We start from the raw sequence: 14,850 nt of genomic DNA, 5'->3' as shown, positions 1-14,850 counted from the left end.
TGTGCAGCACTGCTGTGCCTGCTGCAGAGAGCTTATTCTGCCTCTGGGTGGTATTTGTCCAGGACAATCAGACACTAGGAGGGCATCTTCTTCTGAATGTGTACTGAAATCAACTACCTGCCCATCCTTTTGTGCTTCCAAGCATAGTCAGCCTGCTCTGACAGAGCAGCCAGAGATCCAGAAATAAATGGTTTGGGATGGATCCTATTTTCTGCTGGCCAATACCTTTAAAAGGAAAATGTTTCTGAATATTGGTGGTGCCAGGGTATTGGTGGCACCCGTTACACAGGAGTATTTCTACTTGAAGCACTAATTATTCTAATGCCTCTTTCTCCAGCTGGGTGTCCATGGATATGCCTTTCTCAACACCAACAACGGCTACATCCTTTCACACCCAGACCTCCGTCCTTTGGTATGTATAGCTGCGAATTTGAGAAACTTTGCTTACTTAGAAACAGTGCCTTTCAGGGATGCTTCTGATTTTTCACACTTTGAGCTGTGAAGGTTATCGGGCCCTGATATATAGGCATCCAGGAGCATGAGGGCCAGATAAATTAATTCGATACACATACAGAGATATATAGATACATATACATACACATGTGTATGAAGTGTAAGGCACCCTGCCTGTCCTTCATAAAAGTGCATGTGATGGTTGTATCTGTGTGCACTTGCTACACATGTATCTGCATCCATGCAAGGTTTTGCTCTGGGCTGAAGAAAAAATTCCTCTCACTCAGGCATATCTCCTGCAAGAAGATCCTTCATGAATAACACCCTAGTAATAGCTACCTAGCAGCTATAGTGTTGGGCATTTTGGGAATGTGAGTTTAGCAGGATCCAGCACCACTAATCTTAGTGTGGCAAGTCAGAAACAATTTCAAGACCAGTAGGCTGCAAAGACCTTCTGAGACTTGAGGGAGTGGACACAAGGACAAGATTTCTCCCTCACAATGCCACCTGGAGCTCCAGACTGCACATCTGTCTGCAAGCACACAGCTGGACCCATTACCCAGATACTCAGGCGGGCAATGATTTTACATTTCATACACATGCCTGTTGGCACAAATCCACCTGTAAAGAGCTAGAAGCACTAGTGTGGTTACTGGCAAGAGACAGTGCCACCACAGGGTGTTGCAGCAGCCGTCATCAAAATGGCCCAGGGAGACCCACAAGCACAGGCAGTTACTTCACTAGGTGAAGAGAAGGGACGCATCATGTTGGCAGGATGGGGCAAGGCAAAGCATTGCAAGGGCACTGCTTTGCCACCTAAAACTGGTCTCCCTTAGTCTGCTTCACACCTACTCCTTCGCCCTGAAGACTGCAGGGAAATGGACCTCTTGCATCAGTTAGCCCTGAGTGAAAAGACTGCCTTTTTGTCAGTGGAGCCAGAGCCTAATTCCCATCAGAAAAGATCTCCTGCTGGTGTTATAGTGTTAACGGGATTACACTTTTAGTTGTGGGAAAAACCTGATTTCCTGGAAGCAAGGGAACTGTATTGATCTATTTTGAAGAATATTCTCATAAAGGAGGCTGTAGCCTTTACCTCCAAGTTTATCTGTGTTCCTGCCTGTCCCTTGGTCCTGGATCAGCCTTGCCCACTATAAGTCTTCCAGCCCCACACTCTCTCCATAAAGAAATACATGGCATGAGACCAAGAAGGTACTTGCATTCAAACATTGCCTTCCTAGTCAGAGAAAAAACACCCCTATTTTTCAAATTACATATCAGTCCTTAAAGGGCTGGTCTAGGAAGTTATCTAGCTGCTTACTTCTTTGTTTGTTTTTAATAAACACTAGTACAAAGAAGGAAAGAAACTGAAGCCTAAGCCAAACTACAACAGTGTAGACCTCTCAGAAGTGGAATGGGAAGACCAGGATGAAATAGTGAGTATCAGAAAGTGAATTTAGCCTTTTTTGTAGCTGCTCCTTTTTATTACTTTGTGTGCCTGTACAGAAGGGGTGGGAGAGCAGCAGGCAGGATGCACTCCTGTTCATTTCTGTGCTGAACTGACCCTGACTAAGAGAGGCTGGTGGTCTGCAAGAGGACAAGGATGATGCTCCCCTTCAAAGTGTCTGTTATCTTTCCCAGTATGAGTTTTCCTTCTCATGGAATGGGGAGGAAAAGCACTGGCAGGAGGAAGGAAGCACTTTGGAGGGTGTTGCGGGGAGCCAGTCTGTGTGTACATGGCCCAAATGCTGCCATAATACAAAGCCAAGACAGCTTAGGAGTGTGGCAGCGTCCCATGATGTTACCCATACATGTAGTATGAGAGATATCGCTGAAGTCACTCAACTAATGAAATCTGCAACAAGGAAAAAAGTGCATTCAAAAAGAGACTGAAGCTTGCAGTCACTATTAATAATAGACAAAGAGGATAAGATAAAGAACTTAGACACTTGGGAAAAACAAATATCCAGAAACCACTTTATCGCACAGGTGTCGAGCTTCTGAAAACAACAGCTGACCAGAGAGAAAATATTAGAAAATACCTTTTCTACTGTCTTTTGAGCAAAATTATTAAAATGTGATAAACAAGAAACAGCATGCACTCCAACAGCTGCACATTGCCATGTTGCACAACTAGGAACCCACATATAATGAGAAGGTAGAGAGGTTCCTCTGTGGCTGGCTTTCTTTTACTCGGAAGAATTAGGAGAGAAGAGATACTTAAGTTACTAGGTTAAGACCTGAATTTGGAGTAAGATAGAATTAGCTGTGGGACACATGCTTCTGGATTACAAGGGAGACTGCTGAGATGAATGGATCTGAGGCTATAGATATCCACTTTAACAGGGAGGGCAAATGTACTACCCAGCAAGAGGATCAAAGTAGCTGCTGTCGTTAGTGCAGGACGAGTACAAAGGGCCACACCAAAGGAATTTGGGAAGTAGAATAGTGACAAATTGAGAAAGGAAACACAACAGGGGTGGGTGTGTAATGTGGAAAGCAAGACAAAAACAAGAGGCTTCACGTGCAGTGGAATGACCAAGATACAGGTTGCCAATGGCTTTGTGTGGGTTTGCTGGTGTCTTCTAGGATCTCTGCTACTGTTGTAGTTTTCTCTCTCACTGGAACCACTTTTAGAGCTGCTTCTCTTCACCCAGTCTGCTATTCTACCGAAAAAAAAATAATCCAGGAAATTAGAGGATTTTTATTTGCTGTTATATTTATTCAGCTAGCAGGTTCCCATCTGACCAAATAATACTGATACCTGAATGCAAATAAGATGCGAAATGAGAGGTGTCTGTCTGTAAAACTATCCAGTGGGGAAAAATGCCAAAAAGAGGCATGAAAAACAGAGCTACCTTGTGTTCCCGTACTTCATCTTCCAGAAGAAAGAAAGGTTGCAGTCCCTGAGGGTACAGAGACACTCAGTGACATGACCAATATCTGCAGCGTGACTTCAGTAAGTCTAGAGACTCCTAAGATACACCCACTGCAGCAAAAATCTGCCAACATTTCAACACTCAGATTTGCAGCTATGGTATTAGATCAATGACAGACTGAACATCAGTTGCAGTATAATCTCAGCAACACTGATAAGCAGCAAATTCAGACTGGAAAAATATGCCCAAGTGCTAATGATGTGTAATACAGCCAGCTGCTAAAAAGAAATCGAGAGAAGGGAAGATGGCACTGTCTGGAAAAATACCAACAGTACTAACTACAGCTGGGCAGCAAGGAAGTTTGGACTTGCCTGGAAAGCAACACAGGGATATTCCCAGTGTGAGGGGAAAAAGAAGGCTTGATGGGATTCTCCCCAGCAGTTTAAGAGCTGTCACCCAAACACATCTTCTTCAGCCTTGACAGAATCACTGAAGAAGAAATTAGCCTGCAAGGATGTCGAACTTGAGTATGAAAACGCCTAGATGTTGTGAGACCCCTCAGAAAAACTGTGTACCTGCAGTGGTTTGAAACTACACAAGGAGACAGGGAAAAAGAGTCAGCAGCACTCACTGCCAGCAACACGAACAGCACAGACTTCTTGCCCTGGAGCCAGAGAGTTTGCTGTTTGGTGTTTTGGGAACGAGTACTTCAGCATGCACCAGGCAACCCCTCTGTTCAGACTCCGCTGCCTCAAAAGAACTGAGCATGATGGTGGCTCCCAGACACCAGGGCTGTAATTGACTTCTCAAAGCCAGAAAAGCTATTGAGGAAGAAGCAGCAAGCCTGGATCATGGCACCAACCTACAGCCACTGCCACCTGGGGGCTGGGCACAAGACAAGTAGTGTGTCTGCAGACTAGCTGGAGCTAAGGAGTTCCAAAGAGATCTCAGATATTCACTAATTACCTTCTCTGCTGTCTTATTGGGGCAACAAGAGGTGCCTGACATTCAAGAAGAAAATATGGATGAAATAACAATATCTGAACTAGACCCAGAACCCATAGAACATGTTGCAGGCTGTCAAAATAGAATAGAGAATATGCCGTGGCTCTGGCAGGAGGTCAAATGCTCCTAGCCAGAAAGGAGTAATAGTACCAGTCAGTGTTTTGATTTCCAAGACGTGGGCCTCGGGAAACACAAGCTTTATATTCTAGGTCTGTAAATAACCCACATCAAACAGCCATAATAAACAGAATTGTGGCCTTGTAAAGCAAATGTGGTTGAGATTGGCCAGCACCTGAATGGAGGCCTGTCTCTGGAAGTAAGGAAGCAATTTGTGTGAATGAATAAGCTACTTCCCACCTCTTTTTTTCTATGCAGGCTGAAGCAATAGGTTGATACACTCTGGCAGGCTGGACATAAAGCCTCTGCACTTGTGGAAAAATTCCCTGTCTCTTTCTTGGAAGGGACTGGGAGTCACTGTGAAAATTACATTTTGCCTTTGGAACCTGGGTTGAATAAAGTGGTCTTCTCACTGTATACTCTTGCCAGTCTTGCTTTGCTGCGTTAAACAGCTGGTTTGCTGTACCTCAGAAGTGGTGCTGAATACAGCCTATAATTTATAAATCAGTTTAAAAAAATGTTTAAGATCTTTGGAATCAGTCTGGGGGAGTTAGTGCGTTTCTCAGGTGTCTCCTCTTCCAGGCTCTCAAAGCACCGTGTTAATGACTTTCTGTCTGCCAAAAGGTGAAATCTGAAACTTGGACTGGCAATTTCATAGTTTCCAGATCCTTTCCTTTCACTAAAGAGACATATCAACAAGCTTTCAACATAAGTCATTATTTTTCTGTCACTTATCAGCCTGACTGAACAAGCATCCTGACCACTGAGAACAGGTTTTCAGTTTAGAAGAAGCAAGAAAGAGAGGGGGGAACCTGCAATCACTCTTTTCTGCCAGCCCCTGTAGATTAAGGACAAGTGGCTCTATTAGTTCCTGGAACGCCTGGAGACACTAATACTAATCTTCTTAACCTCTGCAGCTGAGAACTGCCATGATCAATGGGGAAACAGGCTACCTCTCTATGGATGTGAAGGTCCCCGTGGATAAAGGGGTAAGAAATTATCCTTATGTTCAGGTCACAGGAGGGAGAGAATGGGAAATGGATGCTGTAGAGCCACAAAGGATGTGGTTTTGATGCTCAGCATTTCTGAGTGTGAGGATTTTATTGTTTCACCACATACAAAACACATGTGCTAAAGACATAAAATAGAGCATCTTCAGAAGTGCCCTTTATATCTACTGACATTCTGCTCTTACAAAGCGATTGGGAAGGCCTTACAGCTCCCTACATTGTTCAGGCCAAGCCAAAACCCATGTTGTTCACTGTTTATAGGGCTGTGAAATGAAACTGAGATCTTCAAGAGTTTATGCTGAGCTGGCCTAGACAGAAAGCGGTTTGAAGACTATTTTGCAACTCTCTTTCCCTACCCAAAAGCACTCACAAAAACTTTGTCCCTCACTGTCAGAATATTATTTCCTTTATCCAGATCCAGGATTAAATTTCTATGCAAATATTTACAGACTTCTTATGAAAAGTTCTAATGAAATGGAGACTTTAGAACATTCTCTACCAGTTTTAATGTAGGGTAATTCATCTTCCCTTGGAATCAGTGCAAAATTGTCATGTACATTTATGTTCACTGGTACTTTTTCATTCAGGTTTATTTAACTCTCGTAAAGGTTTTGGCTTTCATCATTTCCTGTTAGGAAGTATTCCAGAGTCCTGCAAGTTACACTGCCCAGAAGTCTTCCATATTTCAGGAAAATTTTCCATCTTCCATAGAAAGCATTTTTTTTCAGTAACCAGGCTGGATGAACTGCTCCCATGCTAAGTCACAGTCAGCACCAATTCCAACAAACCAACTACTCGCAACCACTGCTGAAATGATGCCATTTCCTCATGAAGACACCCCTCCATCTCCTCTGAATAGTTGTACTGCAAGATGTTGTAACCAAGTTCTCTTTATTCCTGATGTTTGTAACTACCTGTCAATGGCTTTGCCCTTCCTCTCCCGGGCATTGCCAATATCTGCGTTTGAAATATTTGCACATTTTTCAGTCCAAGCAGGTCAGCAACTATTTGTTTTCCCTTTGTCTCCTGTATCATTTCTGGTACAGAAGTACCAAAGCTTCAGTGAATTATTTGAGTACTGTTTCCCTGTTAATCTGTCGAGAGCATCTGTTCTCTGCAGCAGGTATTTTTGAACAGGGAGCCCCAAATCTCCTTCCCACTGTCCGTTCAACTTTCTCTCCAGCCCACAACTGCACTGGAATGGCTGTCTTGGTTTCCATGTTTCTTAGTTACTTTTACCAGTTGCCATTTTCCTACATGAATCCCATTACTTCTTTTGTCCAGTCTTTCTAATTTTTAGGGCTGTAGGGACTTTTTCTCTGTAAGCATAGAAATGTTGTTTTATTTTGTCTTTACTGATCACTGTAGATCAGGGTGCCTAAGATAGAGTCTGTTTGTTCCTCTCACTAGATATTTTTCCCTACATGCCTGTTGTTTATATTTTCTCTAGTTTACAGTACTGCAGCTGATTCTCACTACACATCTTATTTAAGCCCATTTTAACTGATTCTTTAGAATAAAATTTCCTGAGAAGCTGTTTCAAGTGTTTTATATAAATCCAGATACATTGCATGCCCTTTATTCCCTTCATCTATTATCTTTCTTATTCTGTCAGAATAGCAATCAGGATTTTCCAGCAAGATCTGTTCTTTGTAAGTCTAGATTGCTTATTTCTGTAGCTTAACCTCTTTCTCTGTCTCTGTGCACCCTCAATAACATTTCTTCTGAGTCATCCAGAGATACCTCTTTAGTTCTGTATTTTAGAGACATCTTTATGCTCTCTAACCCAGGGAAAAAAAGATAACAAAAAGTAGCCTTGGTAAAAGATATCACCTGTGTTATTCTGCAACTCTGCAAGCATTGCGAAGGATAATAGGAGACTAAAGCTGAGAATGTGACAGTTTCACTATTATCAGAATACCCACAGAGCAGGGACCAGAAGTGAAACTTAGCAAATCCCACTTGTACTCTGCTAAATGATGAAGCAGAGTAGTGGTTAAAACAAAGGAAGTGCTGACATAGCCTTGAAACAAAGAGAATGAGGCAGTCAGGTGGCAGAGACAAGGGCTGAGTGAAGGGGACAGCAATTATTCTGTCAGCCACAAACGTTGATTCCCCAGGTTGATCTCAGGCGGGTATTGAGAGTGGAGTGAGATAGAAAGGGAAAATTAAGGACCAAAGACAAGGGGCAGTTGTCAGAGATATCTGATGGCAGAAATGCCTTTAGTTGCAGTCAAAGTACAAATGGGTTGTGGTCGTGAAAGCAAAAGAGCAAGGATGTGGGTAGGAGCTGTGGCAAACCTCTGATAATGGCACTAGCCAGGAGTGACAGCCTAGGGCAGCGACAATACCAAAACTGGAAATACATGTGTTCTCAGGCCACAGGTGCTGATAGTCACCCATCCTACCCTGCACCAAAGGTGCCCATGGTCTTGTCTTCTCCCTTGCTCTGTGGCACAGTACTGCCTGATCTTACTCAGCCCTGCTTGGCTCCAGAGTGCCTCTGCTTCTCTCCCTTCCCACAGATGAGTGGTGACACCTCCAGCTGTCTTCAGGAGGGCTGGCCACCCAACACCTCCCTCTGTCCAGAAGGAGATTTGGTCTCCCTCCCACTAGCCACCAATGCTGAGTGGCTGCATGTGCAGAAGAGGGACAGGTCAGGGGAGCAAAGAAGAAGCAGAACAAGTCCTGCTGAAGGAAAGGGTCTCAGAGCAGTGGCACTAATTTCTACCGCATCCTTTCCCTCAGGGGCAGGCCTACAACCCCTGGTCTCCTTCTTCCCCATGCCTCAACCTCTCCACCATTAGATCAGACCGGCAAGGAGAGAGAGGCTTAATACCTCTTGTACCTTTCCCACAGCCACTGAAACATCACCGATGCCATGCTCCTTGGGGAGGTATCACAGCACTTTGGGAACATCTTGTCCCAGCAAAAGACCCTGTTGACCAGTAGTACATGATCACCATGCATGGAGAGAGATGGAAGGGAAGAGTTGAGCCACCTGCCATCTCCTCACTGATAACCACCATCAGCCCATCTGCTGTGTGCACAAACCCGGGGCACACTGCGGAGCTGGCGCAGGTTCACCCTTTGTGCCTCGCTCCACTTCCACTGCTGCACAGCTCCAGCAGTTTACAGCAGGCATGGCTTTCCCTGGGGAACACTGAGTTTTCTGTGTTCACTCCCTGCCTCCCACACACATCCTCTCACCTCGTTTTCAGACTAAAGCTGGGATTTTAAACATATTAGGGTTCATATACTGGCATAAAGGTTGGATAGAAATTTTCCAAAAACTTTTCTCCTTTGGAAAAGCGTTCCACTGAAATCAACACTTTCCTACTGGAAAAGCCCAGTCTGGCAAAGTGTTGAAGTTCTGAAGCAGCTTTCAATAATCCGAAATGTCTTCAGTGGAAATGTTAGTCTGAAAAAAATGTTTTCATGTGAATCAAAACAGCTTGGATTTGAATCAGCACTTTTTTTCAGTTTGAAAACTTTTTTTTTTTTTTCACTGATGTTTTTTAACGAAATTTGAATATGTCACTGTTTTGTCCCAGTTTGGCATGAAAGCAAATGTCAGGAATCTCAGCATTTCCCACAGGAGTGGGGAGATTTGGCCCCAGCTGCTCACCCATGCAGTGGGTAGGTTTGCCATCCTGCCTCTCCTCTGATTCCCACCCCCCCTTCCTACCTGCCCCACTGAACCCCATTCTCCTGCTCGAGACGATGATGATGTGCAAAGCCATCAAGGTTGCTCTGTATAGCAAAAGACCAGCAGGGCCCCAGCATGTTGGCTCAAAGGGTGCGAGAGTGGGACAGCGGCTTCCCCCCACCCCTCCCCACAGCCTGTGCAGGAGCCCTAGAGCAAAGAAAGGCTTAACTGAAGCCCTAGATGGAAAGACAGAGTGGCTGCCTGGATCCTGAAAATCATAGGCTGCTGAATATGCTGAACACTGCACATTCATCCCTGCCTCCAGCCAGCCCTAGCAGGGTGTGAAGTGCTGGTAATGATCCATTGCTCTTGCTTAGCCTTGGGGACGTATATCCCAGGTCCCCATCATCGCTATGCTTTGGTCTGTCAGATGTTTTCTCACCTTCCTATTCATGTTCTTATTCCAGAAACGAGTTCTCTTCCTCACCAATGATTATTTCTTCACGGACATCAGTGGCACACCCTTCAGGTGAGCAAAGACTCACGTGACACCAATGCAGTGTATTAGGAGTCTGCCATCAGGGACAGCAAATCGGTCCCTTTTCTTCATAACGCTGGCTATGACTCAAGAGTATAGCAGTACGAATAACTGCTTTCTTTGTTTCTTTGAACATTAAAATACTGTTTGGGGTCAACTCAAAAGGAATATTACGATTTACCTGAAGTTCCAAGTCCAAAATCTGTACCTTAGGTGAAGCATGTTGTTTCCTTTCACAGAAATGAGACATCTTCAATTTGGGGTTCTACTGAATATGTTTTATATTCTGGTGTATGGCTCTAAACAAAACCTTATTATAAACTGAAAATTATAAAACATCACCTGAGAAAGCAAGCAAAATTTTTTGTGTGTTTTTCTGTAGCTGAAGTGGTTTGAAATTGGCACAGATTTGAGAAATGTTATTTTTGACTTGAACCTACAACATTGCCCAAAAATATTGTCACCAAAAATGCCTCATAGCTCTACAGACAGGTTCCTTAACCTCTTGTGCTAAAATCGGATCTCACTTAATCCTCTTTTGATGATGTTCTTTTCTTTAATAGCTGTGGAGGGAGTTAATGTCTTTAAGGGTTGTAATTGCAAGGAACGCAGCGTCATGTTTAGGGATTACACCTCTCCTTGCTGACGAGCCCTCTGTTTTCCCTCCTTCCTGCAGCCTGGGTGTTGTGCTGTCCAGGGGACACGGGGAGTACATTCTGCTGGGGAACACTTCAGTGGAAGAAGGTAGGTTAATATAAAACAGCCACGCTGTCCCGAGGGACTTGGAATCTACTCTGCACTTTGCTGCTTCACTTCATCATCACAGCCTGTATCTGCCTGTCTGCTACCTATCTGAATACTCTGCGTATTATCTGGTTGCAGGTTTGCATGACTTGCTCCAGCCAGACTTGTCCTTAGCGAATGAATGGTAAGTGGAGGAAATCCTGTCTATGACACAGGACTTTGTCATGAGATTTTGGCAAAGCTCCCAGCAATCTGGTTTGACTTCACCACCTTCTGTGGCCTAGAGAAAAAAAAATGTTGTTCAGGGTCTGTACTTGCAAAGACCTGATTGTTTCCAGGCATCTCAGTTCCAGCTCTTCCTTCGGAAGATCTCACCTAGGCTTGGCACAACCCTCTGCTAGGAAACATCTCCTGAGAGTTATTCTCAGTCTTCTGTGCTCAAACTCATTTTGTTCCTCCTCACGTTGCTCAGAATTGTGCTACAAAACCTACAGTATGTCAGACCTGTCAGGAAATTTCATTTCAAGCTTAGTGAGAGATTGAAATGCTTTTTTAAATCCTAGCTTATTTTTGGTTGGCATTCTCCAAACTGAGACTAGACCTAATTTCTGAGGAACATGGAGGTGATTTATAACCTCTGTTCCAATAGCAAACATAATTTATGGGTTTGCTTGGTTTGGATATGAAAGAGGGTGAAGCATGGCACTTTCCATTTATTGCTGTGTGGTTTGGGATTTTTCATGAACCCAACATTCAGTTACACTCAGGCACATGAACCCAGCCTGTATCAATGCCAAAATAACTATATTCAAGAAGCCCCGCAGCCCTTCACACCTCTCATTACACTGTCAAGTTTCACAGGCAGCGCATTTGAGACACAAGCAGTGACTTCTCCTTCTTCCACTCCTAACTTGGGGTGTCAGCTTACCACACTTTACATATTCATTTCTCTTAGACATCTCTCATCAATCATTCCTTTCAGCTCCTTTATGAGTTGTAATTCTCTCTTATAACACTTTCCTCCCTGTTGTCCTGACAGTGAAGCGGTCAAACTTGGAAGCAGGATTTAAAGACTGGTTTCCTTTATAAGGCATTCTCCCACTTATCCCCAAACTGAGTCCTGAGGCTTCCGCAGCTGTATCCCTTTGGCTTCTGTTGCCACCATGTCATACTACAAGCTCATTCCTCATTTTATTTATCTGCTCTCAATCCAATTTTACTCACATTCCACGTGACCGTATGCTTTTCAGGTCTCTCCATCACATTGTTATTATTTATACAGACAGAGGTACACATCTTAAACAACATGTAATACAAATGACTGCTGGAAGGGTTTGGGACTGCTACATTGTGTTGTGAGCTTATGTTGAAGAACACAACAGCAGCCCCACTAAGCGCACCAGTCAGACTAATTGGTGTTTGGTTTATTGGTAGGGTTTGACTCATAGCCAAATTGTTAGATTTTGAGTGGGTATGGCATGCAGCAGCAGCAAAATCTTTGCAGCCCAAGCTTTCTCGATGAATTTTTGTTTGCAGTTATTATTTTCCAGAAGCCATTTGCTTGACTGTGTTTTTTTTTTCCTTGCCCCCGTGGGCTTCTTCTCCCCTCCCCACCAGGATTTACTGCATCACTGACATTGATCCGGACCATCGGAAGCTCAGCCAGCTGGAGGCTGTGATCCGTTTCCTCACCGGAGAGGAGCCTGACCTGGAATGTGAGTCCCAGGCACCAAAAGGGCCTTGCTGGGGTTTTCCTGTATCCATCACAGGGGAGAGGGGACTGTGACAAATTGGTTGGTGTCAGACTGAGCTCCTGTGGCACCTGCTCACACAGGCAGGACTAAACTCAAGCCCAGATTAATTCACACGTGGAAATGAGCTGATGTTTCGCTTTCTTGTCGCCATCAGAAGATTTTTTTTTTTTGCATTTCAAAACTGTCACATAACTCAGCCTTATTGAAGGTCTCAGCACAGGAAATACTGAAAGGTGAAAGGCTTGAGAGGAGTTTGGTGGGGGCTGCACACCACGTTTAAGACAGACTGACCTGCTGGGCTAGAGGGAGTGATGGCAGAAGGAGGAGTCAGGAAAGCTGCTGTGACTACTCTGCTCCACAGGGCCACAGCCAACATCCTCTGAGGGCTGCATGGTGCCATCCAGTCAGATGGGGAACAAGGATTGTTAGTTCTGTTTTCCAAATACCACTGGTAACTTGTTTGGGGGAAAAATTGATATAGAATTACTCTCTTTCCGGTTCCCCGCCCTGCTCATGCATTTCACCAGGTCCCATTCTCCAGACCATGTGCAGCCATGCAAGCAGCTGATATAGCACCACCACAGAGTGGGATCTCTGTCAGGGAAAAGAGGTGGGCAGCTCTGCATGGGAACTCCCTATAGCAATTTAGCTTTAAGATGTCCTTCAGCCCCTTCATTCTCTATGGCATCAGACCCCTGAGGCGCGGAATGACCTTACAACCCTTGAAGTTATAAGGAAGGTATGCATTTATTTACGACGCCGGACACACGGGGAATCATTTCACCTAATGCATGTGTAAAATTACAGTAGCTGTGAACTTGGTTAAACGCAGTAAAGTGTTACATATTCATGAAAGTTTTAGGAACGCCTACACATATTCATAACCTGTCCCCGAGAAGGTGGTTCTTATTACGAGTTCCGGGAGATCATTTCCACAGTCTCCACCTCTGGCTCCTCCTGGTTGCAGCTGCGCAGTGATCGTGAACCCGGGTCCTCTTTCTCTGTACATGGTCACCTTTGGTCCAGTGTGATGAGTTGGTTAGGTCTCAGACTGCTGAGTTGGTTAAAACTGGCATATCTCCTGTCCGGTGCCCAAGTTTCTGTAATCTAGTTCACCGAAGGATGCATCAGGGATGCACCCAAGGATTATTATCCTTGCAAGGCGTCAGTGAAGTCCTATTTTTCATACAACAAGTTACACAGAGTTAAGCAAGGCTAGCCAATAGTGATATGGGTTAAAGGGTCAGCTCTCTAAATGTCTTTAGTGATGTGGGGTAGGGTTAGTTCTTTAAGTGTCAAGTGTTAGGATTTTAAGTGTTAATTAGTTAATTATCAATTCCCTGTATCACCCCTTAGTTGTGCCAAGTACAAGCTTTTGCATGTAATGCTCTAGCCAAGAGGCACAAACCTTTGGCATGAAGAGGGAAATCTCTTAAAACTAAACCCAAATGAAATCCAATAATTGTAATAATTGTTTCTCTCTTGCGTAGTGTGAGCAGACCTCTCCTGGCTGTCTTTGGAGGAGGTTGAAAAGAGAAGGTGTATGAGTTGAAGAGGCCAGGGAGGAGGAGGAAGGTTCCAGGAGAGCTGACTATGAGAAACATGCAGATTTGGAAGTGTTGCGGAGGAAAAAGAAATAGGATTTGGGATACATCCTAGACACATGGGGCCTGGGGAGGGAAAGATCTGCTGGTGAGCTCTGGTTTTGAGATCTCAATGACAGCAAGGATGGAGAAATGGATTCTGACAAAGAAAGGAGAAAGAAAGTTGGGAGAACTTGGGAGAAAACATTAGGGGAGACCTGGGACCTCAGCCCAGTAAGTGGAGGCAGAAACACTGAAATGGGGCAGGTGGGTGGCTCCATCTCGAACAGCACTGAAGGGAGTGTATCTGCAATACAGCAGCCATAACACTCTCACAGCATGAAATTAATGCAGGCAGGGCAATACAGAAATGAAGAAGGTCAAACAAATGGGATCTTAGAACATACTATTTAGTACATGGCATATTTGAACCTTCCTAACACCTCTCGTCCCAGTCCAGGCTGGACTAGACTGGTAGGGTAGACTGGCTTGAGGATCTGAGGGGAACCAGGACAGGACAGTGTTTTGTGAGATTTACAGGAAGAACAGAGGGGTAACAGAGAAGCCAATGAACACAAGGACATAGTAGAAGCCATGAAGAAGTCACTAGGGATTTTGATGAAGCTTCTTGAGTGGAATGGAGTGTTTGCTGCCCTTCTACAGGGCATCTAGAAGAAAGGTCAAAGCAGGGATTTGAGGCAATGGTTGTGGACGGCCTGTTCAATTAAGAAGGTCAGAGTGAATAATTTCATTTGAAGCCAACACTTTCAAACCCAAATCCCTTCCCCTGAATTTGCAGGGGTACCAGTCTAACAGTCTTAGCAGTAACATCTGTTCTTGTGCTCTCTGCCATCAAGGGTGGCAGGTCCTATGCTCAGCCCTGAAAGGGGAGGGCCTCTTTTTGTGCTGTGTTGCTTCACTGCCCTGGGTCTGCCAGATGTTCCATAATAAGGAACTCTATAAGACATTTAGGGAAGAACATGTCTTTCTCTCCTGATTCTTGTTCTCTCTTCTTAGGTGATGAGGAGTTGGTCCAGGAAGTGTTGTTTGATGCAGTGGTCACTGCACCCATGGAGGCCTACTGGACAACACTAGCTCTCAATATGTCCATGTAAGTGTAT

At 44.5% G+C, this 14,850-nt stretch overlaps 1 protein-coding gene across 7 annotated transcripts in view; it reads left to right on the top strand.

Annotated features, from left to right (window-relative positions):
- CACNA2D4 (calcium voltage-gated channel auxiliary subunit alpha2delta 4) overlaps window positions 1-14,850 on the top strand; it is a 129,756-nt gene that overhangs the window by 39,809 nt on the left and 75,097 nt on the right. For 6 of the 7 annotated variants that reach the window (XR_010467226.1, XR_010467225.1, XR_010467224.1 and 3 more), the window contains 8 exons: window positions 338-412; window positions 1,800-1,886; window positions 5,369-5,440; window positions 9,578-9,639; window positions 10,325-10,392; window positions 10,531-10,576; window positions 12,010-12,107; window positions 14,747-14,840. Coding sequence is in view for 3 of the 7 variants with exons in the window: in XM_021284716.2 (XP_021140391.2) it covers window positions 338-412; window positions 1,800-1,886; window positions 5,369-5,440; window positions 9,578-9,639; window positions 10,325-10,392; window positions 10,531-10,576; window positions 12,010-12,107; window positions 14,747-14,840 (602 nt within the window). In the remaining 4 variants the exon portion in view is untranslated. The remainder of the gene's footprint in view (window positions 1-337; window positions 413-1,799; window positions 1,887-5,368; window positions 5,441-9,577; window positions 9,640-10,324; window positions 10,393-10,530; window positions 10,577-12,009; window positions 12,108-14,746; window positions 14,841-14,850) is intronic. The other variant, XR_010467227.1, reaches the window with a different exon arrangement.

Source organism: Columba livia, chromosome 1 (genome assembly GCF_036013475.1).
Source record: "Columba livia isolate bColLiv1 breed racing homer chromosome 1, bColLiv1.pat.W.v2, whole genome shotgun sequence".
In the NCBI taxonomy this organism is placed as follows: Eukaryota; Metazoa; Chordata; class Aves; order Columbiformes; family Columbidae; genus Columba; species Columba livia.
Note: the sequence above shows the minus strand (reverse complement) of the source record. Positions and strands in the feature narration are given on the sequence as shown.